The sequence below is a fragment of the Typha angustifolia genome, chromosome 8 (genome assembly GCF_048772165.1).
Source record: "Typha angustifolia cultivar Huaian chromosome 8, ASM4877216v1, whole genome shotgun sequence".
Classification (NCBI taxonomy): domain Eukaryota; kingdom Viridiplantae; phylum Streptophyta; class Magnoliopsida; order Poales; family Typhaceae; genus Typha; species Typha angustifolia.
The window spans coordinates 15,062,561-15,088,207 of NC_133246.1; the positions used below are offsets into that span (position 1 = coordinate 15,062,561).

Consider the following 25,647-nt stretch of genomic DNA (forward strand, 5'->3'; position numbering starts at 1 on the left):
CAATGAGAAAACTGACAAGGACTTGGCATGAGGAGATGCACCAACGAAGAAGGCCTGCATGACTTCACTAACGACATAAGAAGTCCGGAGCAAAAGACAAAGCAACGCCTCGTGCTGTGTTGTTATCACCATTAATTATTATAACCAGAGCATCCATTAATTTTCTAAGCAAGGAGCATAGACTAAGGTGTCTGAGGGCATTAAAACTATGGCAAAGTGATCGGCTACCACCACTGGAGGAGAAGGCAAGGCCAAAGGCTAAGAAGAAGTCAAAAGGAGGAAGAGGAGGCTGCTTCCACGTCCACATCGGGCCAAAGCTGTGGATGGCATTTAATAACAATGTAAAGCCACGCTCACGTTGTCCTAATATGGCACAGGAGCATTAAATTCCAAAGGGTAGGTGGATTTCTCATCAGAAGAAGCTGAGCAAAAACCAAAACTCCCTCACCCCCCCCCCCCCCATGTGTTTGTCTTGAAGCTTCACCCAGGAGAGAACGACTAATTGGACACAGATTAATGAAGTTGTTCATCAATATATAATAGATTCGAATAATAGCTTCATTGCATTGCATTTTTTTTAACATTAATGATCCCAGAGTATACATATATATATATATAGTTCGGAAGTTATGAGATGTTCACTAATATTGCTGCAAATTAATACAATTACAAACATGAGACAGAAACAATCCATGCCTACCAACTCCAACAAGAGTCCTGAATCTTTCCTTCCCAATGCTTACTATACAGATGGTAGTGTTAAGAGTGATACATTTTGGAGAGAGGTACATCAAAAAAAAAAGAGGAAGAAAAAAAAAAGGAAGAAAACCTCATTGAGATCATGGAAATGGATGCAGCATCAGTGGAAGGATCAAAAATAGCAGCTGGAGAACAAAGTTACCTATGGTCAGAATTGTTGCTGTCATTAAGCTGGCGAATTTTATGTGCCAACAATTCATGCCAAACCAAACAACTCCTACCAGGAATGACACTCTTGACTTCCTGCAGACACTGATACCATTATGCAAATCAATACCAGGAGTGTGAATTAACCGGCGGCAGAACCAGAGGAAAGCACAAGGAGGAAACCAGATCTCAGCAGCAGCTGCAAGTGTATCACAAAGTCTGCCGCTAAGAAACAAGCCTCAAGCAGTATAAGGTCAAGCTTATGATATATATAGATATATATATATAGATATATATATATATAGTTGTATCTCTGTAGTAAGCTATGGAGTAGTGCTGTATACTTTGCTAACAGTTAGAACTGACAAAGTTCTTAATCTCCTCCATGACTTCATGGAAATGGTCAGTGTTGGGCAACAAATAGAATCCAATTGTGGCCTGCTCGCGGTAGACGAGCTTCACATCCTGTCCGGCGTTCTTAAGCCCTTCAGCATACCCGAGCTGCCAATCGCTGGTGAGATCCAATCCCGACACAATCACGAGGCTCTTTGGAAACGGTAGCCCGTCGAGCTTCGGGCTATTTGGACCGAACGGATTGCAAGCAGGGTGATCTCTATCTGCGCCCTCGGGAAGGAAGGCCTTCCAATACCAATCCCTGTCCTGAACCGTGACGAAATACTTCCCGTCTAGTCTCCTCTCGGACTCGGTCCGATGGTTGCCACCAAACATCGCATTGAGGAGAATATTCCCTGTGATCTCAATCCCAGATTCACCGGCCCTCACGGCCACATGGTGTGCTATGTTCCCTCCGGAGCTGTCTCCACAAAGGAACACACGTAGCTTCTCATCCTTCCCGCTGTGGAGCCATGGCTCGTTAGAGGCCCACTTGAGCACAGCCCAGCCGTCGTCATAGGCACAGGGGTACCGGTGCTCAGGCGATCGGCGGTAATTGACAGAAATGACAACAGCACCACAGAGGGACACAAAGCGACGGCAGAGAGAATCATATATCGCAGTGTTGGATGACGAATGCGCAAAGCTGCCTCCGTGGAAGAAGATTATGACCGGGAAGGGGTCAGGGGACGGTGGCCGGCTGAGGTCAGCGAGAATTGGGGCAGACGCCGGGCCATCGGGCGGCTCAGCAGGGGCAGGACAGTAGATGCGAGCGAGGAGATTGGTGGGGCGGTCGATGAGGAGGTCAAAGGAGATGACGCCGTTGACGGGGGACGCATTGGCGGGCACGCGGCGATCGAGGAATTCAGCGAGGTGGCGGTCGAAGGTGCCATCGGGGCGGCGGAGCATGTTGTAGGCCACCTTGAAATTGGAGATGAGGACCCATGTGTTGAGGGGAACCGCCATCTGTAGGTCCAAAACAAGAAATGGTGATTAAGAGGGGGGAGGGGAGAGCTTCATGTCAAATTCCTTTGGATCGCATCTCCTCTGTTTCTATCTATATGAGGGCAAACAATCAGCATGCGAATGTTGGATTCAACTTTAGTTCGTTTTTCTTCCCAAAGATTGGAATTTGACAGTGAGACGATAACAATGCAGAGATTTAATAAATAAATAAAAAGTTGTTCTTTTTTTTTTTTGTTGGGTTTTTCTTTTTGCCCTCTTCTATCCGTTTTACTACCTATCTTCTTAACTTCTCCAGTACCCACCGTGTGTTAAACACTCTTTTTCCTACAATAAGAGCTCAATCACACGAGAAAGAAAAAAGAGAAATGGAGAAGAACTCAGAGGAATATCAAAAGCGGGGGGCAAGTCCGAAGAACCCAATATATCCAATTTTTTAATCAAATCAAAGGGCAACGTTAAAACTCACACCAAGAACCCTAAAACATCCAGAAAAGTTGCGTCAAATCTCGTAGTGATAAAGAGAAGGAGTTAGAAGAAGAATTAAAGGCGAATACCTTGCTCTCGTTTGCGTTGACCTCGTTGTCGCCGGCCATGGTACAACTATTCTCCAGTACGAGGAAAGGATTAAGGAGGAGAGAAGCAAAAGCGAAGCAAGCTCCCTCCTTTTCTCACGACATAGATTTCTAACTCGTCCTCTTCGGCAAACGCCTCTTCATCTCACGAGCCCACTTCTATTTCTTCGAGTTATATCCCAATCCAAGCAAACAGAAGGCACCTTTCGATGTCCAAACACAGAGAAAGCCAAGAAGGAGAGACAGAGAGAAATAGAAGGAAAGGCAGAGAGAGAGAGAGAGATGTGAGAGATGACTGGAGAGGATGGTATTTGGAGGGCAAAGGGGAAGGAGGAGAAGGTCGAAGAGAGCACGCGAGCCCAGAGAGAGAGAGAGAGAGAGAGAGAGAGAGAGAGAGGAGTCAAACGCAAAAAGACAGAAATCAAGAGAGAGAGTAGAGACGAAGGAGACGATAAATTGGGCCGGCTTGGAAATAAAAAAAAAAAAAAAAAGTGGGTCCCAACCATCACCTCTTTCTTAATTCTCTAAAGTTTTTAGCGATAAATTAATCTAAACCTCATCTCTATTTTTGTAGCGATAAAAGATTAACGATATTTTAATATCATTTTCGGGGACTTATTTGTAAATACCGATAAAGAAGGATCGGAAAGGGCAAAGTTCGGGGAGGTAGGAGACAAAAGTTTGCTGCGTGAAGAGGACGCGAACACGCTCGCTCGACGACAAAAGAACGGCGCCCCGCCCACCTCGTTGAACGATATAAAGCAAAAAAATTAAATATAAAAAACTATATATACCATAAACCCCCCCCACTATCTATTTTATTTATTACTTTTTTTCCTCTCTTAATAGTTAATACGACTTTACTTTGCAATTAAGCCCCGGAGACTACTTTTATTTGTCTCCTAGTGGGAAGATTTGGCGTTCTGACCCTTGTCCTTGGGATTGGATTGGATGGGTGACTACATCTCCACCCAGAATACGGTATACGGACGTCCCCTCTGAGCTCCTATGCGATCCCTGTGTACGCACCTCTGATTTGTACGGTCGCTTGGTTTTCTTTTGCTGCTGTGTACCCACCGCTGGATTGGTACGGGTACTTAGGTTAATCAAAAGCAACAGTCTCCATTTTCCTTTTCTTTTTTTTTTCCCCCATTTTTTTTTAATTTTTTTTACTCTAAATCAACATAAAAAGCTATTTTTTATTTTTTTTAAAAAAAAATCTTAAAAATACTTGGTCCCATCATATTGCTATTCTACTTGCTTTTGGACCAAATTAGGCTTCCTGAGAAGTTTATGAATATGACTATTTTGGAAGCACATAGAAATATTTTAGCATTTTATATAAGATATAAAATATTACAACTCACATGAAACGTTTGATGAATGCAACATAATTCTTTTCTGAATTATAACATGGCAGTCGACGTGTCCCCGGTTATTAATAACACAAAATTTATTATTTTATTAAATAAAATAAATCTTAATGCAAATAATAATAATAATAATAATAATAAGGCACTCACCTAGAAGTCTAACAAAAACACCTAAAAATGATGCAGGTTGTGCTGTCAGGGAAAAACACTGGTGATACCAATTGTGTAATGGTTGTTAAGCATGAGCTCTAGGTGCTCAACTTTCCAATATTGTTGGTTGACATTTTGTTGCACCTCATGGGAGGTAGGACCAAATTGGATCAATAATTGTTCAACTTTGAAGGCAAGTCTTTGTAGTACAAATAGAAAGCCAGGTAAAGTGTAGAGCTAAGCCATCATCATACAGATATAACCCATGTAATGTCCAAAACTCCTACTATTCCCTATATATCTGGAAGTCAAACCAAGCAAATGTTTCTTCTGATTGCATTCCAGTCCATATCCATTATCCTACATCTCTCTCTTTCCCTCTCAACTCTCTCTCTCTCTCTCTCTCTCTCTCTCTCTCTCTCTCATTCCAGTGGAGTGGATGAAGCCTAAAGAGACAAATAGGACCACTCACCCAAGTCAACCGTTCAAACTATCTCAATTCAATGGGCTCACATGGAATATGGATACTAATAGTTGTTGGTGGGTGATACTGTAGAAGCTTCAGGTTTTGACCGGACTAATTCTCCCGCATATACTTTAAAATTTATATACGAATTTATTTATTTTTTTTAAAAAAATAATAATTAAATTTCTTATATTTTGTCCGAGATTTTATGTATAAATTGTTTATTTAAATTTTAAGGTGAAAAAGGAAAAAATTTGAAACTTGGGAATTAGGATTTAGGATGGAGGAATTTGGTAAAAGAGGAAGAAAAAGAAAAGAAATGGGCTTAAGTTTATTGGTAACGTGATCTTCCAGTGAGAGGTCGAAACGTGTTGAGTGGGAAGAGGAGGGAGGGGGAAGAGGGAATAGGAGATTCTTCCAGTGAGAGGTCGAAACGTGTCCACTTCTCTCTCCCCCTTGCTGCCCCTCTGACCTTTTAGGTCCCTCTCTTTTGGCCTCTTTTGCTGGCACCAGTAAAGTTGGTGTGCTTTTATTTATTTTGGTGTTTCTTGGACGGCAGGGGATTATAAAAGTAGCCCGATTCACATTGCGGCAGGTTTAATTTAATCAACTACTGTTTCAATTGCTCTCTCCTCTCTTTATTAGGGCCGACGTGAAGTAAATTAAAAGGAAATTAATTCCTTAACAATGTTTAGATTGAGAAACAGAATTCAAACTCTAAGTTTCTTTTCTTTTTAATTCAAACTTAAAAATTTTACTTTTTAAAACTTTGAGATAGCTAGGTCTAATTTTCAAATTGGTTGGGTTAGAATTAAGAGAAATTTAAAAAAAAAAGAGAGAGATATAAATTTAAGTAGGTTTGTAAATATAATTAGAGGATATAGTTAGTTTGAGCAAGGTCTAATTAATGGTCAGGGTCTCAGAGATTAGGTTGAGACCCTTGATCAAATGGGCTTTTGATTGGCTTAAGGCCCGTTTATGACCCCACAGGGGGCGTTGTACTTGACCGACATAGTATACATAGAACTATAGCAAAATGTTATCTACTGCCTGTAATGGCTTGGAAGGGCATCAATCATCTACTGCTACCTAAATAGCCAATGCCTTTTGCCAATAGCCCAAGTTATATATTGGCAGGATTTGTTGGCTTTTTTTTCTTTGACAATAGAATTTGGAGTAGTTTTCTTTTCTTTTCTTTTTTTATGAACAAATACTGAAATAACTTTGGGCATAAACCCACAGGGAGAAGAAGCAAGAGATGGATTATGTCAGCCTTAGTGGTAGATTTGGTACAGATGGCAGGGCAGCTCGAGATACATGTGGAAAATGCCAACCTTATTTCTTTTTCTTAAGGAAAAAGTATTATCATTTTTTAAGAAAAATATTATTATATTAATCATATGTTGATCAAAGAAATCCTTAATTTCAAAACAAAATTAAAATATCAAGATATAAAATAATAATAATTTCACTGTATTAAATACTCAGTTTTAATCATGAAGTTGTTGAATTAGAAAGGAAATAAGAATAACTATTCTCATCTAAGAGCCCAATCTCCTTCTGTTATATCTATTTATAAATTTTATTACATAATTTTCATTAAAAAAATTTAAAATATTATATTTGCCATTACATTCTTATCAGAATTATTATTAAAATCTTTCAACTCTTTGAGAATTGTTGTTACGGTCAGATTATTATTAAAGTTAAAATACTGCCTCTATTTAAATATATAATGTAAAAAATTTATTAATAATTTTTTTATCTCTCGTTATAAATATATTTTTTTCATTGTACTATAGTCTATAGATAACCTTTAAATCTACGTTATATTTTAATTATAATCTTCTTGACACTAGATTCAGGATATTAAAAAAAAAATTCTTTTTTATATAAGATCCATCTAAAATAAGTTCGTATTTGATGAAGAAATTAAAGATTCGTAGGATCCAAGCTAACGAAAGATGAATGAGGGAAGCGGACAAAAGCAACGTACAGATAAGAACAAAGGATGATTCAAAAGTTCCAGTCATAATAAAGTCGACTCTCTCTATCTATCTCTCTCCCACCTTCAATTCTATTATTTATCCACGTCCATCGCGCGAATAAGTCCCGGGGATTATCCTGCCCTCGGATAAGCGCTCCTAATCGGAGGCAGGGGGGACGGGAAGGACAAGTGGCGGTACCACTGACAGGATGAAGGATTTATTCTCTCTTTTTCTTTTCTTTTTCTGGTTATCGGTGTGTATTTATCCCGGTGGCGGTGGCGCAATTCGCAGGATAACTCGCCGCTATCTTGTCCGATAGCGGGCTTGGGTACACACTATTTGACGACAAGGGGTGAGTGTGAGCCCCACGTGGCCCGCTCATTGGCCGGGTTAAAAATCTAAAGGCGATATGGCAGGAGGCTTTGTCCTCTTTCAACACGTGGCAGCAAATGTGATGCATGCCAGGAGCTTTTTAATAATCCTGTCCCCGTTGCAAGAATTGGTCCCTTATCCCGCACTTTTATCCGCCTGTCTGTAGGCGATGTAGCTCATCCCATTTCCCCATGTCACCGAGGAGAGGGTACATTAGATAGAAAACAAACCTCAAGTACGAAAAATTACCATTAACGCCATCTATTTTTATTATTTAATTTAAGATATTATTTTAAATAAAGTGGAAGCTTAATGTATAAATAAATAAATAAATAATATACAGAGAGATAGAATATTTTGTGCTCTAGAGTAGGTCTAAAATTTTGTGGTCATTTGAACCCCCAACCCCCAAAAGGGGAGTTAAAAAAAAAAAAAGGTCCTTGGCTTTACTTAATCAAACATTGTAGAAGATAACAGATAAGACTAACTGTTCTGAAAGAATAAAGAACCCTTTTATCCACTAGCATACTCTAATTTATCCGGCAACCCAATGGGGCCTTTTGAAGAGTTATTCTTGTATACCTTATTCAACCACCCCACCTCCCCTCCCTTTCCTTTATCTGCTAATGACAGTGATAATTGACTGGCAAAAGAACAAACACATGATGGACACAACGTGCCATTACCTATTCTCCCCGCCCGGCTCACCAATCCACGCAAACCTTGAACTATTATTCGTTGTTATCTGGCTTAAAAGTCCACCTTCAGTTTGCACTGCTGTCCTTTCTTTTGTTCTCTCCTCACTCCCCTTTATTTTATTTTATTTTATATTTTTTCCTTCTCTTCCTACTTCTTCTTCCTTCTTCTTGACTACCATTTTAAGTCCAGTACCACTGCTCATGCTCATAGACAGTGGACATTGCCCATTGTTTTCTGGTACCAACGCTACTATATCTACATAAACCAACTGGCTGCTATTCAATTCTTGCTCTTTGTTATACTGCATGACAATAGAAGAGAGAGACCAAACAACATGTGCAAAAGGTATATACTGCACCTTTCTTTAGTTGTAACAAGACGAGATCAGACAATTAGGCACCTTTCTGGGATCTCTTGGAGTGGGCCCATTTAATCCATTCCCTTACTACTGTGGGCCCATTTCAAAAAATAAAAAAAATATATATTTATTTATTTAATTTCTTTGCATAGATGATTGATGTGAGCCTGTGCTCCTTGGAATTGGGCCTTTTGTTTGGGCTATTTGAGTTTTATTAGGTACCCAAATGTGGCCCACTTATAGATTAATCATGTATCTAAAACCCAAAATAGATTCGACTACGAGGGAGGTGGAGACGATGACGAAAAGTCACTTCCTATCCTCCTTCTTCCGCCGCCGGAGCCACTTCTCCTACTCCTCCTCCTCCACCCACTTCCTTCCTTTCACTTCCCCTCATCTCACGAGATCGCTCTCCTCCACAACGGAAGATCCGCCCCAAAACCCGGAAGTGACAGCTCGCGAAGTTCTGAAAACGATCCTTCGCCGGCCACGTTGGGAATCCACTCTCCTCTCCGACTTCCCAGAATCCACTCTCCTCCATCCCGCTTGCCGCCGTCTCGTCCTCCAATCACTCTCCTCCGCCCACCCCCTCCTCTCTATGCGCTACCTCCTGTTCCTCTCCTCCCACTTCCCCAATCCCAACCCCACTTCCTCTTTAGCCGATCCCGCCACATCCTCCCTCCTCCTTTCCTCTCTCTCCCGCTCCCGCTTCTGGAAACCCGCCCTCCTCCTCCTCCAATCGAATCCTCCTCTTTGCGTCCCGAATCCACCCTGTCTCCACTCCTTCTTCTTCCTCCTCCTCCGCCGGGACCACGACCTCCTCGACGAAGCCCTCGACGCCATCTCTCACCTCCATATCCATTCCAACTTCTCCCTTTCCCTGCCCGCTTGGAATTACGCTCTCCGCGCATCCCTTAAATCCGGCCGGGCCGACCTTGTCTGGCGCGCGTACGAGATCATGATGAAATCTGGCGTCGCCGGAAACGCCTCCACAGCCGGCTACCTCATTCGCGCCTTCTGCAAGGAAGGAAGGCTGCAGGAGGCATATATGCTTCTCCGCGACGCTGCGAGGAATGGCATCTTGCCCAACGTCGTTGCGATCAACGCGTTGATCTCCGGGTTCTCGCGGGATGGAAATTACGGTAAGGTATCTGAGCTTCTCCATCTCATGATCGCCGGCGGACGAATGCCGGATGTGTTCACTTACCAAAGTGTGATCCATGGGCTCTGCCAAACTGGCATGGCGGAGGAGGGGTTTAGGATTTTTAATGAGATTAAGGTCAGGGGTTATGCGCCAGGGGTTGTTCCTTATACTACTATGATTGATGGATTTTGCAAGATGGGCAGGATGGATGATGCTTGGGAGCTCTGGGAGGAGATGATGGGAAAGGGAATGGAGCCGAATGAGTACACCTACAATGCCATTGTTGATGCATATTGCAAGGCCGGCGACATGGAGCGTGCCAGGAAGGTGTATGAGGAAATGCGTGACAAGGGTTTCAAAGAGAGCACCGTGAGTTGCAACACGATGATTGCTGGATTTTGCTTGCACGGAATGATGGGCGATGCTGTCAAGATGTTTAAGGAAATGCCTGCAAAGGGCTTTGAGTGTGATGTGATTACCTACAATACATTGATTCAGGGGTTTTGCAAGGTTGGGAGGATAGAGGAGGCGATGGAGCTTTACCATGAGCTTCTATCAGTTGGGCTGGAGCCAAGTGTTTCGACTTACACTCCTCTGATCGAAGCAATGTGTGAAGAGGGCAATGTGATAGAGGCGACTGAATTGAAGAGATCAATGGAAGCCAGGGGTTTGGAACCTTTGGTTTGCACGAATGATTACGTTATTACAGGGTTCTGCAAGTTGGGCAAGGTTGAAGAAGGAATGACCTGGTTGCTATATATGTTAGGGAATAATCTGAAACCAAAAGGGAAGACAGTTCACACTTTGGTAGAATCACTTTGTTCACATGGTCGGGTGGATGATGCTTTGCTGGTGTTAAATGCAATGTTTGAAATTGGCTACTTTCTAGGAAGTTCGATTTGTTCTACGGTCGTTAATAAACTTTGCCGTCAGAATCATCACCATGCTGACGAGATTTTGGAGGAGATCTTGGTGAGAAATTAGTTGCATTGTCCAGCCTATCCAATCAAGATTGATGCTCTAATCTGTAGCAATGTCATTGCACTTTGCAAGGTCGTCTCAAGACTTCCTATTGATGAATATTGGCCAAAAGTTGAAGTCGGAGGATTAATGCATGCTGCTGAGGCAGGTTTAACATCAAGAGGAGCCACTTATCATTCTTTACCTTCTTGTGTATGCTTGTGCGCATGCAAGAGTAACCTTCAGATGGAGAATCTTTTCACTATTGAAGCCAGAAGCTGAGATTGTGACCTTGTTATCCAATCATCACTCAGAATCCATGTGCACCAGCATGAGAGCGGTGCCAGATTATGTGGAGGGTGTTAGTAAGACATAAATCAACTAACTATGCCAAAACCTTACTAGAGTTGGCGGTGATGATCCTATTTCATCTAAAAATAAAGTTTTGAAGGTTGTCTGAATTTGGATTTCAGGCCCTGCTCTTGTTCAGCATGTTAGCAATTAGTCTCATCCTTGATCTTCTAATGGAATTCTTATTCTCTTATAGTAAAAATCAGGTGTGTTTTTCCGTCCTATTTCTTTCCTCTAATTTAATTTTATTGAGTTTTTCACTTCTGATGCATTACCGATACTGTTAGCAATGTAATTAAATTTCCCATGCTTGATCCTTGTTGTGTCATACTTATAGGGAAGCTGAGAAGCTCTAGAGAGTACAGAATGTTTAAGTGAGAGGATTTTTGATATCCTATTCATTAGCTATTTAGCTTATGATATAATACTTGCTCAATTGTTAACTTGAATTGTCGCTTTCTAGTTTCTAGTTTTCTTTTATCGAAAACAAAGAAGTATCTAGCAAAGATATAAGAGAAATTCTGTTTTGAACTTTTGATCTCAGAGTTTGTTGCATGGTTTCAACAAAGTATTTGTTGTCATAATAGGATAGTCTACTGTGTTATCTGGATGACTGGGTCTTCCATGAACTTTACCTTCTAGTAAATGCTACTTCGTGCACTAAAATTGGTGACTATCCTTGTTGCTGACAAACTCACTGAAACAGACATAATAGAATAAGAAATAATTAATGTTCTGTGAGGTAAATGATCAAATAAAATATGATATTACCAAGAAAAGCACACTTTAGATACTACTGCACCTAGGTCCCAAAATATGGTTAGGATATTCCATATCATAAGGAAAATGAGCCTTCATTTGTAGACCCCTTCTTCTCCGTTCCTATTTTCTCTACATGGAAAACTCATGTAGCTCGGCTGTGGAGCAGTTTGCTCAATACACAAAGTAATGATCATAGATAGGGTACGAAAGCATTTAATACTAAGTACATAATTACACACGCTTTCAAGTTTCTCACATGTCACACCTGTAGTTTTCTAGTAGTCAATTACAGTAGATTTGTTTAGTTGTCCTTACATGTCTAACCATATCAACTGTACACAACCAGAACAAAAGGAGAAAAGTATAAAAAGAAGGAAATGACCCTGAGCAGCTGGACAAGGAAAAATGACTTAGGTACTGTCTTAGCGTCTTTTGTATAGGTTTGTTTTCATGTGATTCTGAACCATTTCCACTGGGTTTTAGTCTGACTACCATGTTTTATTTGATATGCAGAGCGTTTAGTGAAATTTCGCAAACAATGTAACCTTTTTTCTCTAGATAAATTCATAAAGGGAATGAGAGGAATTACTGGCTACCTGTGAATTCCAAAGTACCACTACTAGAACTGGATATTTATTTGTTGGCTATTTTTCTTTTTCACTTGTTGTCTATTGTTGATAGTCTGAGAGAGCGAGCTATAGGCCAGGTGATGGCGAATCATCTTTTGTCAGACATAGAAATGAACATATATGCTCTACTGTTGCTACCATCAAATTTTTATTCTCTCTACATTATGTTATTGGCCCTTTAAGGTAAACCCATATTGGTGAGTTTCTATCTATCATCTTCTCTTTCTATGTTCATGGTGGTTTTTCACCTTATATGTTCTCTCTCACTGTCTGTTTAGAATGAACCTATAAGATGGAGATATAAAACATTTATACATTGTGCAAAGTCCTCTAATATTAGGGTCACCAAATAATACTCTCCATGAGCAATTTTTACTGGATGAAAAATATAGCAAAGCCAGTATCATACGTGCTACCTCATCAAATTAAAAAGGCCATGGCCCATGAATTAATGATCCTCAAAATCACCGTGTAATGTGAGCTTGTTCTTATTCTGGAGATCAAAATTTCCAATAGAAGTGCACCACTTTAGATCGTCCAAATCCGAATTGGTTAGAATGTTCGCATCAACAGGTGGGTAGGAAGAAACAACTTAAATGAACTAACGTTCATCTTTTCTGAATATATATAAAATTATAAAGATATGAAACGAGGCATAAACTTTTTTATTTTCTATGTTCATTTTTTTATTTTAATGTTATCGTCGAGTGACGAATAGAGACACGAACGATGTCGCCAGGAATCGGTCTTGGAGGTGTTCAAAGCCAAAACGTTGTTTTCTACGAAGGCTTAATTACAAACCTTTTTTGACTCGGTATTTTAAGTATATTATAATGCAAAAATGCTACATTAATCCCTAACCAAATCGTTTATTAATAGCAATTAGTCTTAGTCTTTGTCTTCCATTCTTCCTCGCTAGATTGATTGCCTCCATTAGGATGGATCGTCTGGTGCGCGTCGACGTGGAGGAGGTGGAGATCTACTACCGTCCGTCCAAGCGCTGCTGCTGCTCCTCCGCCGCTTTCCGCGTCACCAACCTCATGCACACCATGCATGTCGCCATCCACCTCTCCGCCGCCACCAACCCCGACGCCTTCTCCTTCTCCCCTTCCTCTGTCTCCGTCCTCCCTCCTCTCTCCTCCGCTTCCTTCTCCCTCTCCCTTCTCCTCCCCTCTTCTTCTCCGCCTCCGATCTCCGACTCCCTCATCGTCCGCTCCGCCCTCCTCCCCACCGGAAAGGCCGACTCTGCCGCCCTCCTCCGCCTCTTCTCCCTCCCCGCCGTAGGAACTTCGGTCTTTCGCGATGCTTCTGTCCCTATCGCCCTCGTTGGCCCTCATTTCTTGGGTGCTTTCCTCTCTCTGACTTCTTCTAATCCGACCGAAGATTCGTTGGCAACGGAGTCCATCATTTCTAAGGCCGCTTCCGCCTGCTCTCCCTCTGATTTATCCGATCTCCTACTCCGCGCCGCTGCCGATGGTAACCCCCGCTTCGTCTCCGCCCTCCTCGCAGCTGGCGCCGATCTCGGTTCCCGCTCCGCCGACGGCAAATCCGCCCTATCCCTCGCCGCCGCCTCCGGCAGAGCAGACGTGATCGCGTCCCTCCTCTTCGCCGGAGCCGTAATTGTCTCCGCCACCGATCCCGGCGGCCGGACGGTTGTCCACGCGGCCGCAGCCGGAGGGAACGCCGAGGCCCTCCGCCTATGCCTATCCACCGGGGGAGATCCCGACCGCGCCGACGAGCTCGGCTGGACGCCGCTCCACTGCGCCGCCGCAGCCGGATCCCTCGCCGCCGTCGAGGTCCTCCTCAGCTGGTCGGCGTACGACCCTAGGCTCGCGCGCACCAGGGACGGGAGGAAGACGCCGTTCGATGTGGCGTTGGAAGGAGGCCACGGACACCTCTACCGCGCGCTCCAGCCTGGGGACGAGCTCCACCGGGCGGCTCGCGGCGGGGATGCTGAGGGAGTGCGGCGGCTCCTCCAGCGAGGGGAGGCGGTGGACGGTGGCGAGCAGAACGGGTGGACGGCGCTGCACGTGGCGGCGATGAAGGGGAGGGTGGAAGCGGCGAATGCTCTTATAGAGAATGGCGCACGTGTGGACGCGGTGGACCATAGGGGGTACACGCCGCTAAAGTGCGCCATGGAGGCAGGAAACGCCGACGTGGCGCTCAGCCTCCTGGCGCACGGGGCACGTGCGGGGATGAAGCCATCGAAGGGTGCCAGGCTTGCCGTTTTGGAGGTCTCCCCTTCTCTTCCAATCTAAACCTCCTCTCGGTAACGAAATAACAATTCGGAGGACGACATGGAAATGCCTTCGTGCTACGAGCGGAGCCCCAAGACCCAATCAATTCGTGATGTTTACCAAGGGCCCGGTAGATGTGCTTGTGATTTAAATTTAATTTGAGCTTGACGAGCAGTGTTGGGCTTCAAGCTTGATGTGATTATTGTCGAATAATAGACCGAGAGTTCCTCTCTACAAGACATGGAGGCGGCTAAAATTGTTAGCTCGTTTAAAGCAAACTAGTCAGTATTTATCATCAAAATTAAACGAGTAGTTTAATTACGAAACTCCACTGTGTCGAGTGAATTTAGGTTGTAAGTGTGGAATACTTGTTCTCAACAAAATCTGGGAAAACCAAAACAATATCTTCCAATCTCAAAAGCATTTAATAAACCCCGAAACTTTCAAAGAATTTGGATGTGTCATTCTAAATTACATATTAGTTATTACCCTTGTCATGATTGACAGTTACATCATTGATAAAGAGCAGCGGAGGCATCAATATTTACTAACTAATTCTAACTTCCCCTTGATCTACGGTAACATAAAAACTGCTGCTTTCTAGACCTGCTTGCAATACAACTGAAGAACTTGCCAAGCCCCAGGGCACTGCAATTGATATGATACAAGAAACAGCAACAACAGGGAATGTCTGCTCTTTTCTCAAAAAGAAAAGAAAAAAAGAAAAAGAAAAAAAGGGAATGTCTGCACAGTTCCTACTGTGTAGAGTCACCAAACAAACACCTCCTCATTGTAACTGCAAATACCCCAGCCTTGTGAGGGTGGAGGAGAATGATGCATGCCGTAAAGCACATAACGACACTGACCATCAGAACCACAGCAATGCGTGTTCTCATGACACTGTTGGAAAAAGAAAGATCCCATGATCGACCATGCCATTTGACACCAGGCCGTGGATAGCAACATTGTCTGTGTGTAACATCTTTGGTTACAAGAGGGATATTATCTTCCACTTGAAGTGCTGTAGTACAACACAAATCATCTTCATTTCTCGCCCCTTCCTCCTGCAAAAGAATCAACATATTTCTTCTGTTATTCACCGCTGCAGTTGTGGATAACTAAAAGCAACAAAACGACATGATCATCTTATGACAACTATCTTGAACTTCAGATTCAGAATCAACCAAGTAGTTGTATTGAAGTATGCCTATGACTGCACAACAGAGGAATTGAATAGAATATTATAATCATTTTCAATTAAAAGTATTAACATTTTCTCCTCACATAGGTTGGTATCAGTAATTGCATATAGAAGATCAAATAACTTTCGTGATGCTAGAATCAAAATATTGTAGCTCAGTATCCACAGGCTATGCTCATTTGCACATCTACTAGGGCTCCTCAAGAAAATTCAAATGTATTACCTAAGTAGATGCAATATGAACTGGAAGTTTGAAACGAATTCACATTAATGCACCACAAGTCACTGGATGATTTATCATAACAAAATGCAAGGACAGAATAAAAGGTGTAAAAGCAAATAATAGGTTCACCAGAACAATATTATAATGCAAGTGATAGTTATCTTAGGTAATAATCTGCAACAACTCTCATATAACTATAACAGGGACAGTTATTTTAGGTAATAATCTGCAACCACACTCTCATAGAACTATAACAGTGACCCGATTTAATTGCGCAAACTACATTAATTATGCAGTTTGTTCACAATAAATGGCAATACCATGATTTTATATGAGAGAAGAGATGCTACTGAAACTACTTTAACCGAAACAGATGACCATATTGACTTCAACAACAGAGTAGCATTCAGTATACAGGGATGATAGAAAAGTTTGACACCAGATATATGTATGACAGACTTACTTGATGTAGAGAGGGCAAGCATAAAGGGTAAAGATTGCCCTTAAAATTGTTCTGTGGAATGAGAGTTCCAAGGATGGAGTTCATTGAATCTAGTCCTGGTATAGCATCCTGTAGAGTTCTGTTACATATGCTTTTCTTGGCATGGTTTACATACCCTACAAATAGCTCCATATCAGCATCATGTCTCAGCCTGTCCAGATTAGAAAAGATATCCCTGCCTATTTGATTTTCCAAAGAACGCAGCATAATTTCCAGAATGCTGACACACTTATTCTGTACTAAGAACCTTAATAAACAAGTTAATCTCTGGATATTTGTCGAACTCAAAATATTTTTGCTTTCACCCAGATGAGGATGCTTTATTGACCATGCAATGTCCAAAAGTAGTTCTGACATTGCAGTTCGTTTTGATCTGGTGAGTTCACAAAAATCTGGAATAGCACCAGTACCTGCATGTCCAGATAAGTTATTTCCATGGGAAGGTCCAATGAGTGCCTCCTCTATCCTCTCTAGTTCAGAACAAATATGCTTGCTACCAAAAAGGACAGGCACAAAGTTTGATATCCCAGACATGTTTTCAACCTGCAAAAGAGGCTAGACTTGGTAAGTTCCACAAACATATCCGTAAGAATTCCAATGGCAATTTAATTGAGGTATAACTGTTCTTTTCCTATAAAAGTAGCATACTACTGAGATTTTAGGAAAAAAATTCAAAAGAACTTCTGCAACAGAGAAACATAAAGGCCGTGCTTAAGCAAGAAAAGAACACAATTATAGAATAAAGAGACATAGAGGAGAGGGGGGTTGGATTTGAGCAATTGTTCAGTTGCTACATAGGTAACTGAAAGCAAGAAAAGGACCAGATGAGAAATGGTGCATATTTACATCAAACAAATATCTTCACTAACCTCGATGAAAACAGGGCCAAAAACTTTTGCCTCTGAATTGGCTATATTTATTGTGAACATTTCATGCTCAGAAACATCCGCAGAGTCCCCTCCATTTTCATCATATGACCTCTTCCCACAAGTATCCACACGACAACAATTGTGCTTCAAGTACTTTCCATTAAATGACACAAGAGACCTGCCATAACAGACATAAAATCCATTAAGCTTGAAATGTCTTCACTTCAGAGAAATTCAACATAAGAAAAACTGAAAGAACTAAAATAAATGTCAACCTATGGAACAAAAGAGTCCATTTCCATCATAGTCTATATCCTCACAAACAACCTCAAGCATAAAAATGTAATTCCGAGAAAAATCATCAATTTGTGGGTGCTCTCACGTGATGTAATTCTAACTACATGTTGTTTAGATATGGCAATAATGTATTCTCATCAGTCGTTTGCCAGCACTTCCTGGAGTGAATTTTATAGCCAAAATCTACATCTAACTTGAAAGTTTGAAGAGAGAGAGGAAATAGGGAGATGTTGCTGAAAGGAACCAACGTATTAAAGGGATTTTTATGCTCTGCTCCCCCTTGGCAGAGTCCTTTTAAAGAGATATTGAAGGTAGTTTTCCTATAAAGGTAAAGCCTATCCCAAAGGCCATTCCTTGCTCATCTAAGAGTTTCAGATCAGCTGAAGAAGAGTTCAAATCAAGAAGATTGAGACAAGATCGGGGCTCATCTCTGTGTGTGTGTGTGTGTGTGTGTGTGTGTGCGTGCGCGTGCGCGCACTGCTTAAAGCCACCACTGCTTGCCACCGCTAGAGAGAGGAGACAATCTAGAGAGGGAGAAAGGATGGATTTGAGGATTAGGGCTCAGATTGAGAGAAAAGGAGAGAACCATGAATTTGATTTATTTTTAATTGATTTGTCCTCTCTCACCCATAAGGAGCAGATCTGATCCGCTATGCTATAGTGGGCCCCTGGCCCACCAGCCATGCACTGGCAAAATTCCAGGTTTTGGGGGCGGCTACTAAGGAGGTAGATCCCGGTAACTTTCAAAGCACTGAAAGGAATGATCAAAGCAGCAAAGAACATATTAGTACATGACAAAACAATCCCTTCATATCAACTACACAAGACTTTTAAACCCCTAAATGATTTATGATTACCATGATTTAGAAAACAAGCACATGAAACATTTTTTTGGACCACAACTACAAATCTTTCTCCCAAATTATACTCTTTGGCTAATTATACTTTTCCTCCATTCAAGATCCAAATTAATAAGTGTAGAATATCATATCTACTTCTTTAAGTTTGTCAAAGTAAATCTTTGCACAGATATTTTTGGATCATCTTATACGATCTCATTTAGTGCCAACTATCTTATGATGAAGTTTCGAATGTTTCAACTCTTGGACTGGTAGTATCAAAACTAAACGATGGCAAGTGTGATCCTCTATCATCTAAAGTAAATAACAACCTACTTAAGTACATTTAGAGTAAGATGGAAAAACTTGATATCTATAATTTTCCAAGATTGTTATTAAATCATACAGCATAAGTTGTAAATTTACAAATACATACCGAAATTTAGGCTGATCAAGATAACTGCCACAAAGAACAAACTTGATAGGTTTTCCAACTTCAAAATAGGGAGGGTGGACATAATGAAGCTTAGGAGCCTGTACCTCCATTTTGATGTTCATCAATGATGTTCCATCTAAATATAAATAAAAAAGACTAAAATTAATCATCGCATGTCTCATTTCTTAATCCCCAAGAAAAGGAAATAAAGAGGGTAGTAAAAATGCTTCAACCTTCAAATGCAATTGGAAAAGAAACTTGTATCACATGCATCATGTATTTTGGTATTCCATGCTAGCAGATGGCAACAACTATTTGGGATTGCCAAGGCTAGCAATATAATTACTTTTTCTCCAGTAATAGCGGAACAAGAGATAAAATTTCTATCCCTATTTAAACAACTCTAATGAGAGTTTCTAAGTGTTCATAATATCATCTGTCTATGATCACCTCATAAAAGGATAAAGCATCAAGACCAATAATACTTCAAGTTCTTTAAACAAAAATAGAAAGTAAAATCACTATAATAACAAAGAACCTTGGGTTAATATAAGACTCTCAAGACTTGACTTACATTTATAAAACCCCATGAACATGGACAAGAATATGAAAAATGAACATTGGATAATATAGATACACTGATATGTCAAACTTAAAATACAAAGAAACAATATTGTAGAATAAACATATAAAGTTATGAATAATTAAATTAGAGGAAGTATACAAAAAGAAAGTAGGTGATTCCAAACCAACAACTTTTGATTTTTGGATATAATGTCCTCTTAATTTGCCAATAGATATCATAAATTTTCAGATAATTAAGTCAAGATCATTTGGAAATGGCAAAATAAGCAAGCATAAATATCAATTTTCTCAACAAAGTTAATTGTAACAGGTGCTAACAGAAACTAGGTGCCATCAAAAGAAAAACACAATTTGATGAAATAGCAGAAGATAGCAAGTAAATTTATGGTTACCTAGTTGTTAACTTGTTACTACTTCAATAACAAAGAAAAATATCAAAAGGCTGAATTAAAGAAAGAAAACAGAGTAAGAAGAAGATAAAATGGTAATAATATTTGTTACAACGAACCTTTCAAAATCTGAACAATCTTATTACTCAGGTAGATGAGAAAGGTCCCTCTTCCAGACAACAAACTATCAGGTGCATTAAGCAAGTCTCTGACAAGATGAGCTGCATCTGAAGATAACTGTCAAAAGCAAATATAAAACGTAATTATTACAAGAAACAGAAAGTTGTGCTTTGCTTTTATACAATGCACAAAAGAGAAAAAAAGATCTGGCAATAGCAGAAATGACTTCAGTTCACCCAACTAAGAAGAGATACAGAGTTGTACTGCTTTACATAAGCCTTTCATAGTTTCAGCATGTAATTCAAATGAACTGGTATGCATTACACAGTCCTCACTTGTATATCACATGGGCATTTACACATTTAATTATATATCACCATGCATGACTCTAAAATCAATCTGTCGGGCAAAATTTTGATCTACTGGATGAAGGAAACAAACAGTTCACTTCAACTGGCTGTGAATGTGTTGAGTGACCCTAAACAATCTTGCAAGAATTGAAATATGAATCAAATAAATCCTACCATCAGTGTGAAGCAATATGGTTTCATTGTCCTAGTATGTCAATAATATAAAAACACTTCAATGTAACTTGAGCTCTAAATGGTAACAGCACCATCTGAAACCCAATTCAAATATTCCATCTACCATCTGAAATCCTGAACCCCAATTCAATGCACATTGCAATTGCAATCTTTAAAAGATAATTAGACATGCATTTCCCATTGAAAATAAAGTTTCATGTCAATGATACCAAAAATAAAGTACTGAAGACCTGCAAAAAGACCCAACGCACCAACCAGAGAACAACATTTCAATTAAATTAAAATGCAGATTATATCTTACGTGCCTTATCCCACATAAACTGAGGCATCGCAATGAACACAGTCAAAATGGTACATCCGGGACGAATATAGCCCTCCAACTCAACAGGCATGCTAGCCAACCATTCAAATATCTACAAGTTGATATAACATACTTAGATGCTTTATGAAATGGTTCATAAAAAAAGTTGGCAACTATTTTTGACACAACTTAAAAGTAATTTAAAGAGATACTTGGTGCCGCAGACGCCTTGGAAATTCTGCAGGGTTCCAATCGTACAGCTTGAATGAAATACGCCCTGTGGGGCACTAGAATAAACAAATGTACCATTACAATCACCGCAGAAAGGTCAGGAATAGGACACAAAACTATATTAGATCACTATGAAAGTGTTCATTATAGTTGCAAAAGTAAAGTTAAGCAACTAGTTGAGACAAAAGAAATAATTAATCTACCAGAGATGAATAAGTGCTCTTGTTGTCACCAAATGTAGAAGAAAAGGAAGGCTTGGAATTCTCTGCTTTTCCATCTACACAAGCTTCAGCAGAGGCTGCAAAAGATACAACACTGTTGCTTTGGTCATTCTGCAAGCTGGGCAGGGAGCAGTCAGGAGATTCCTGTCCATCTTCAGACACCAATGGTGTTTCTCTGCCCAAAATCGTGTTGCTAAGTATTGTATCAACTTTCTCGCATGCAAATCCAAATGTATCCTCTGCATGTACTAAAGAGCAAATGACAAAGTAAGAAGATATCAAAGGCCAAAATTCACTGTGAAAATCTCAGGAGCTAAGATATGAAGCACAAACATACAAGGAACTATATGTTTTAAGAAATAAATCAAGTATTGCAATCTTTAGCAAATTGAAGAAACTACTAAAAAAACTGCTAACATAATCAGAAAAGTTTCCAAAGAACATCTCGAATGGCCTTCAGACTATGTTTCTTGGTACATGACTTCCAGATATAGTTATAAATAAAAATGAAATACATGAAAAATTATTTTCGATTTCCTAGATCCCTTAAATGGAGACAATTTTTCTGCATAATATTAAAAAATGTCCTGTCATCTCCTCTACTATTTAGGACCTAAATATAATCAGAGATCAATTGCCTAGAAGAGTAAAATGTACTAAGTTCTCAGACTTGAAACCACAATTTACAGAGAAAAGCATTAATGCTCAAAACTTAATTTACCTTCCCTTGGTTCTTTATCACAGTCGACATCAGCTAGGAAATCTACTTGAGCTTCCATTTCATTCTCTGGTGTGCTTCTAGAATCAGCAGGCCGCCGCCTCCTCCTTTTGTTGTGCCGCTCTAGTTTTCTCCTACAACTACGCTTGCCTTCATCAAAATCTGGCAGTATGTGGAACCTGAAGTATAAACAGAAAGAAAAATAGAATCAGGGATTCATGGTAATGTGTCAAATTTAGCATTGATGCAATTACACAATTGTAAAGATACAAATTCTAGAACATATTTTACTGATAAAACAGTCATCTTAAGTTTCATAATCAGAAAAAATATGTTTTGCATAAAACAATAGAAGTTTGCCCACTTATTCAAGGTGCCTTAACATCTGAAAGGAGCTTACTGACCAAAAGACAAAATTGTCTCATTATGTAGTAGTATTATCAATGATTTGTCTCCATAAGGAATTAATTTTAAGGAATACTTAACTACTCCTTTGAGCACTCGTAGACAGTTTGCAGTTAATTGAAAGTCACAGTTGTCTAATAACTGAAATGATATCAAGTAGTCAACTAAACAAGCAACCAGAATTAGTGGATAAGTCACTCAAATGTTCCTAAATTAAGATTTGACTGGTCGTGGAACATACTATCTAAAATCTAATAATGTTGTATAATTTAAGATGAACAGCTTAATTTTGTGTTAAACGTCTCTTGTGTGCCTTCAAAATTGAACCCTTCATTATCTACACAATTTATAACTTGTATTGAAAAGTGCGAGAGAGTTCAATTTCAATTTTATGCATAAACCAAATCTTTTTCTCTGTATCAACAAATCAACCATCCACCATTTCATTTTTAGTGAAAGATTCATCTACCAAGATCCTTTTGCAATTAGTACATTAATTGACAGGCACACATGAAAAGCGCAAAACGAAATACTAATTTCATTTAATGTAATATTAAGGAACAAGGATGCTCTAATATCTGACTGAGACGCTTTTTTTTTTTTTCCTTCATACTAAGAGGTTATTGAATCTCACTGACAATGTTGGGAACAATCAAAATCTAACCAAGCTATAAGATTTATTAAGAAGTGATTATCTTACTTTCCACACTGCTGGCAGTAACGCTTGTGCTCCCCATCGAGCACCACGGACGACGCATTGGCGCACCGGAGACAAACCCTATGCCTCTTGTGATACCCTTTCAGTTCCCTGATATCCGCCTCGCACCCCGGAACCTGGCACCTCAAGGCTCCCGCCGACGCTCCATTGCTCCTCACCCGCTTCCTAGCCCCGGCCACTATCTCTGCCACCTCCTCCTCCTCCACCTCCTTCTCGTCCATCTCGGGGCACGAGCAGGGAACCCTCCCCGCCAAATAATTAGGGCATATTAACCTCGGATCCCTCTTCCGCACCCGACTGGCCGGCTCCGTCGCCGGCGACGGCTGCGACTCTTGCTCTGGCTCCGGCAGCGAGAGCAAAGGCTGCTCCGCAGGCATCGTCGACGCAGGAGGTGGCTGCGACCGGGCCTCGTCAGGACTACCCCAGGGGAGGATCAAGGGGTCCTCCTCGATGCCGACAGAGAAATCGAGAAGGCTGTCCCAATCCCAGAGCGCCGTCGATCCATCGGCGGCGGCGGAGGGAGTGAACTCCATTTCTCGAAACCCTGATCCCAACCCTACTCGGAGGGGAACGGATTCAGATCCGCAATAAGACAAGATAGGAAAGGAGAAGAAATCGGTATAACGCAGAGGGTGGTTGGTGGAAGGAAGAAGAGAGGAGAGGAGAGCGGTTGCGGGTGAGAGTGGGAATCTTGACGCAAAGTAGCCCGCAGTTGGTGGTGATGTCGCAAGTGGGACCCACGTCCCTCGACATCCACGGGATCGGGAATATTCGCTGTTTGGATCATAACAGCCGATACACGATTTGTTCCATCTCAACCGTCCATCTATATTTGGACGGCGATCATTGGGCGATAGAGCGTGGTCGACACGCGGTTCGGTGAATCGCCAATTTTGGTGGGGCATCCATGTCGACATTTTTTCGCTAAGATATTGGATTATTGGATAGTCGCCTGGCGTAAGGTAACGGCGACCATTCTTTACAAGGTTAGCATTTGAGGCTTATACGTAGATAACATATAGTATAATCCTTTGATTTTGGATCATATTTTCTGGGCACATCCATTATTTCATAAGTACGTACTAATAAAAAAAACAAAATTCTTGGTTTTAAGGTGAATTTTATTTTAAGTTCAGGAAATGTATAAATAAAAAAAAAATATCAGAAAAAATAATAATTTAGGAGATCTAAGTAAAATATATTATTATTATTATTATTATTATTATGGAACCCTGTTCTTGTGGATATAACAGTGCTTATCACAGACAATATCAAGATTCATCCTTCTCTTTTTTATAATATTTATGAGAGTTAGGTAGTCAATCTGGATGATAAAGATTTATCTAGGACTCCCCACCTACATAGCCTTACCCAAACAAGTAACCCTTCTTCAAGAATTAGAATGCAAGAAATGAACCCCTAGCACATGCACAATTTACACTCATTCACAAGCCTGGCAAGCCAAACATACACTTCTGGAGTCAGGTGGTGGCCATTGCCCCAAATGGATGGAGACCAAGAATACATGTTGACCTCCTCATGCTCCTAGTATTTATTAGTTGGCAAATCCCACTCCAACAATTTAGCTACATCAAATCTACCCTTTTGAAAACTCTGATATATAGCAAGTGGAACAGCTGCATAACAGTAGAAATCCAGCATTCAGTGTTTGCAAAACATGAGACATTGCCAAGCCTGCACCCTTGTTGTTGACAAGTAGTCAGTGTTTCTAAGAGAAATTTCAAGAAAATGTATTCTGCACTTCCAACCATTTCATAAACACACACACACAGAGAAATAAACATCAAGAAATGAAGGAATCAACCAGACATTCTTGGACATGTTGCAAGTCCAAAATAATTGGACCAAACAAATACAAAGTCATAATCATGAATACAGTTTCAAAATTCATGGCCTAGTCTTCCTTGGCAGTAAATAGTATCACTACTTCTGGTCCACAAGAGCTCCATTAAGTATCCAATTAAAATGTAGTAACATGCTTACGTGATATAACCCTTATCAGATTACATCTTGAATTTACCATGAGAAGCAAAATATTATAATTGCAGGAATGCCTTGCAACCCATAACATAAAATCTCTATCCAAATAAGCAATTACACTATACAAACTCTCCAACAGCAATCCAGTATAATCAATAAAAACAATTGTTTTCGAACAATCCCAATGGTCCCAAATGCATGACCACAAACACAAGCAACAGCAAACATGAATACTAGACAAACCTTCCTTTCAAGAAAAAAGTCATCAATAGTAATCCAAAAGTAGCTTATGAACACCAAACCAACTAGCAAGTGGAAAAATAACGCACTAATTTACATTTCATATAAACCAGTAAGCTTTACAAATAAAAGCCTAATAGTGGATAACAGTTCTACCTCACCTCCTTCATGAATAACTAACAAGAAGAACTACTAGTTCCGAACAGAAGAAAATTCCAGCTTTGACTTGCACAAAGATTATAATAAATCATTAACTTGGCCATCAGGTGGCGCAAACGTACTAATGAGCATGAGAAATTCATCCAAAGCATCAAACTTTAGCATCAAAATGGATTAGACCATTGAACAAAATAAAACTAATTTCATGGCCACAATTGCTGAGTTACTCACCATAACTTCTACAACCAGCATGTTACTGCAAGTGAAACAACAAATCTCTGGAAGAACTACTGTAAGATTAGAGAAAACATGTAAAGAGAA

General features: G+C 40.4%; 4 protein-coding genes across 6 annotated transcripts; 2 read left to right on the top strand and 2 right to left on the bottom strand.

The window, feature by feature from the left end:
- Positions 1-704: 704 nt before the first annotated feature.
- Positions 705-3,220, bottom strand: LOC140765484 (gibberellin receptor GID1C-like). The gene is made up of 2 exons (XM_073104597.1): positions 2,820-3,220; positions 705-2,265 (listed from the first exon to the last, which is right to left on the bottom strand). Exons 1-2 carry the CDS (start codon positions 2,856-2,858, stop codon positions 1,255-1,257), a joined length of 1,050 nt encoding a protein of 349 aa, XP_072960698.1. The 5' UTR covers positions 2,859-3,220; the 3' UTR covers positions 705-1,254.
- Positions 3,221-8,515: 5,295 nt separating this feature from the next.
- Positions 8,516-10,904, top strand: LOC140764963 (uncharacterized). Its single transcript, XM_073103852.1, has one exon. It carries the CDS (start codon positions 8,542-8,544, stop codon positions 10,369-10,371), a length of 1,830 nt encoding a protein of 609 aa, XP_072959953.1. The 5' UTR covers positions 8,516-8,541; the 3' UTR covers positions 10,372-10,904.
- LOC140764964 (protein VAPYRIN-LIKE-like) lies at positions 10,767-14,632 on the top strand. The gene is made up of 2 exons (XM_073103853.1): positions 10,767-10,904; positions 13,009-14,632. Exon 2 carries the CDS (start codon positions 13,028-13,030, stop codon positions 14,345-14,347), a length of 1,320 nt encoding a protein of 439 aa, XP_072959954.1. The 5' UTR covers positions 10,767-10,904; positions 13,009-13,027; the 3' UTR covers positions 14,348-14,632.
- Positions 14,633-14,785: 153 nt separating this feature from the next.
- On the bottom strand, positions 14,786-23,599 carry LOC140764962 (squamosa promoter-binding-like protein 9). Of its 3 annotated transcripts, none has more exons than XM_073103850.1 (10): positions 22,909-23,599; positions 21,807-21,982; positions 21,068-21,324; positions 20,846-20,920; positions 20,638-20,745; positions 19,787-19,904; positions 18,694-18,829; positions 17,122-17,299; positions 16,214-16,795; positions 14,786-15,390 (listed from the first exon to the last, which is right to left on the bottom strand). In XM_073103850.1, the coding sequence occupies exons 1-10, from the start codon at positions 23,457-23,459 to the stop codon at positions 15,082-15,084; spliced, it is 2,490 nt and encodes an 829-aa protein (XP_072959951.1). In that variant the 5' UTR covers positions 23,460-23,599; the 3' UTR covers positions 14,786-15,081. The 3 variants fall into 3 exon arrangements, with proteins under 3 accessions (XP_072959951.1, XP_072959950.1, XP_072959952.1); XM_073103849.1 differs by having other exon boundaries at positions 21,068-21,333; XM_073103851.1 differs by lacking the exons at positions 14,786-15,390; positions 16,214-16,795 and adding an exon at positions 18,046-18,169 and having other exon boundaries at positions 17,146-17,299; positions 21,068-21,333.
- Positions 23,600-25,647: the final 2,048 nt, after the last annotated feature.

Coding starts and splice junctions, on each gene's coding strand:
- LOC140764963 (XM_073103852.1), top strand. CDS start 8,542: ATGACGAAAAGTCACTTCCTATCCTCCTTCTTCCGCCGCCGGAGCCAC.
- LOC140765484 (XM_073104597.1), bottom strand. CDS start 2,858: ATGGCCGGCGACAACGAGGTCAACGCAAACGAGAGCAAG. Junction 2,266..2,819: donor TCAACGCAAACGAGAGCAAG/GTATTCGCCTTT, acceptor TTGGACCTACAG/ATGGCGGTTCCCCTCAACAC.
- LOC140764962 (XM_073103849.1), bottom strand. CDS start 23,459: ATGGAGTTCACTCCCTCCGCCGCCGCCGATGGATCGACGGCGCTCTGG. Junction 21,983..22,908: donor TACTGCCAGCAGTGTGGAAA/GTAAGATAATCA, acceptor TTTATACTTCAG/GTTCCACATACTGCCAGATT. Junction 19,905..20,637: donor CTCAGTTTATGTGGGATAAG/GCACGTAAGATA, acceptor TGCTTTTGACAG/TTATCTTCAGATGCAGCTCA.
- LOC140764964 (XM_073103853.1), top strand. CDS start 13,028: ATGGATCGTCTGGTGCGCGTCGACGTGGAGGAGGTGGAGATCTACTAC.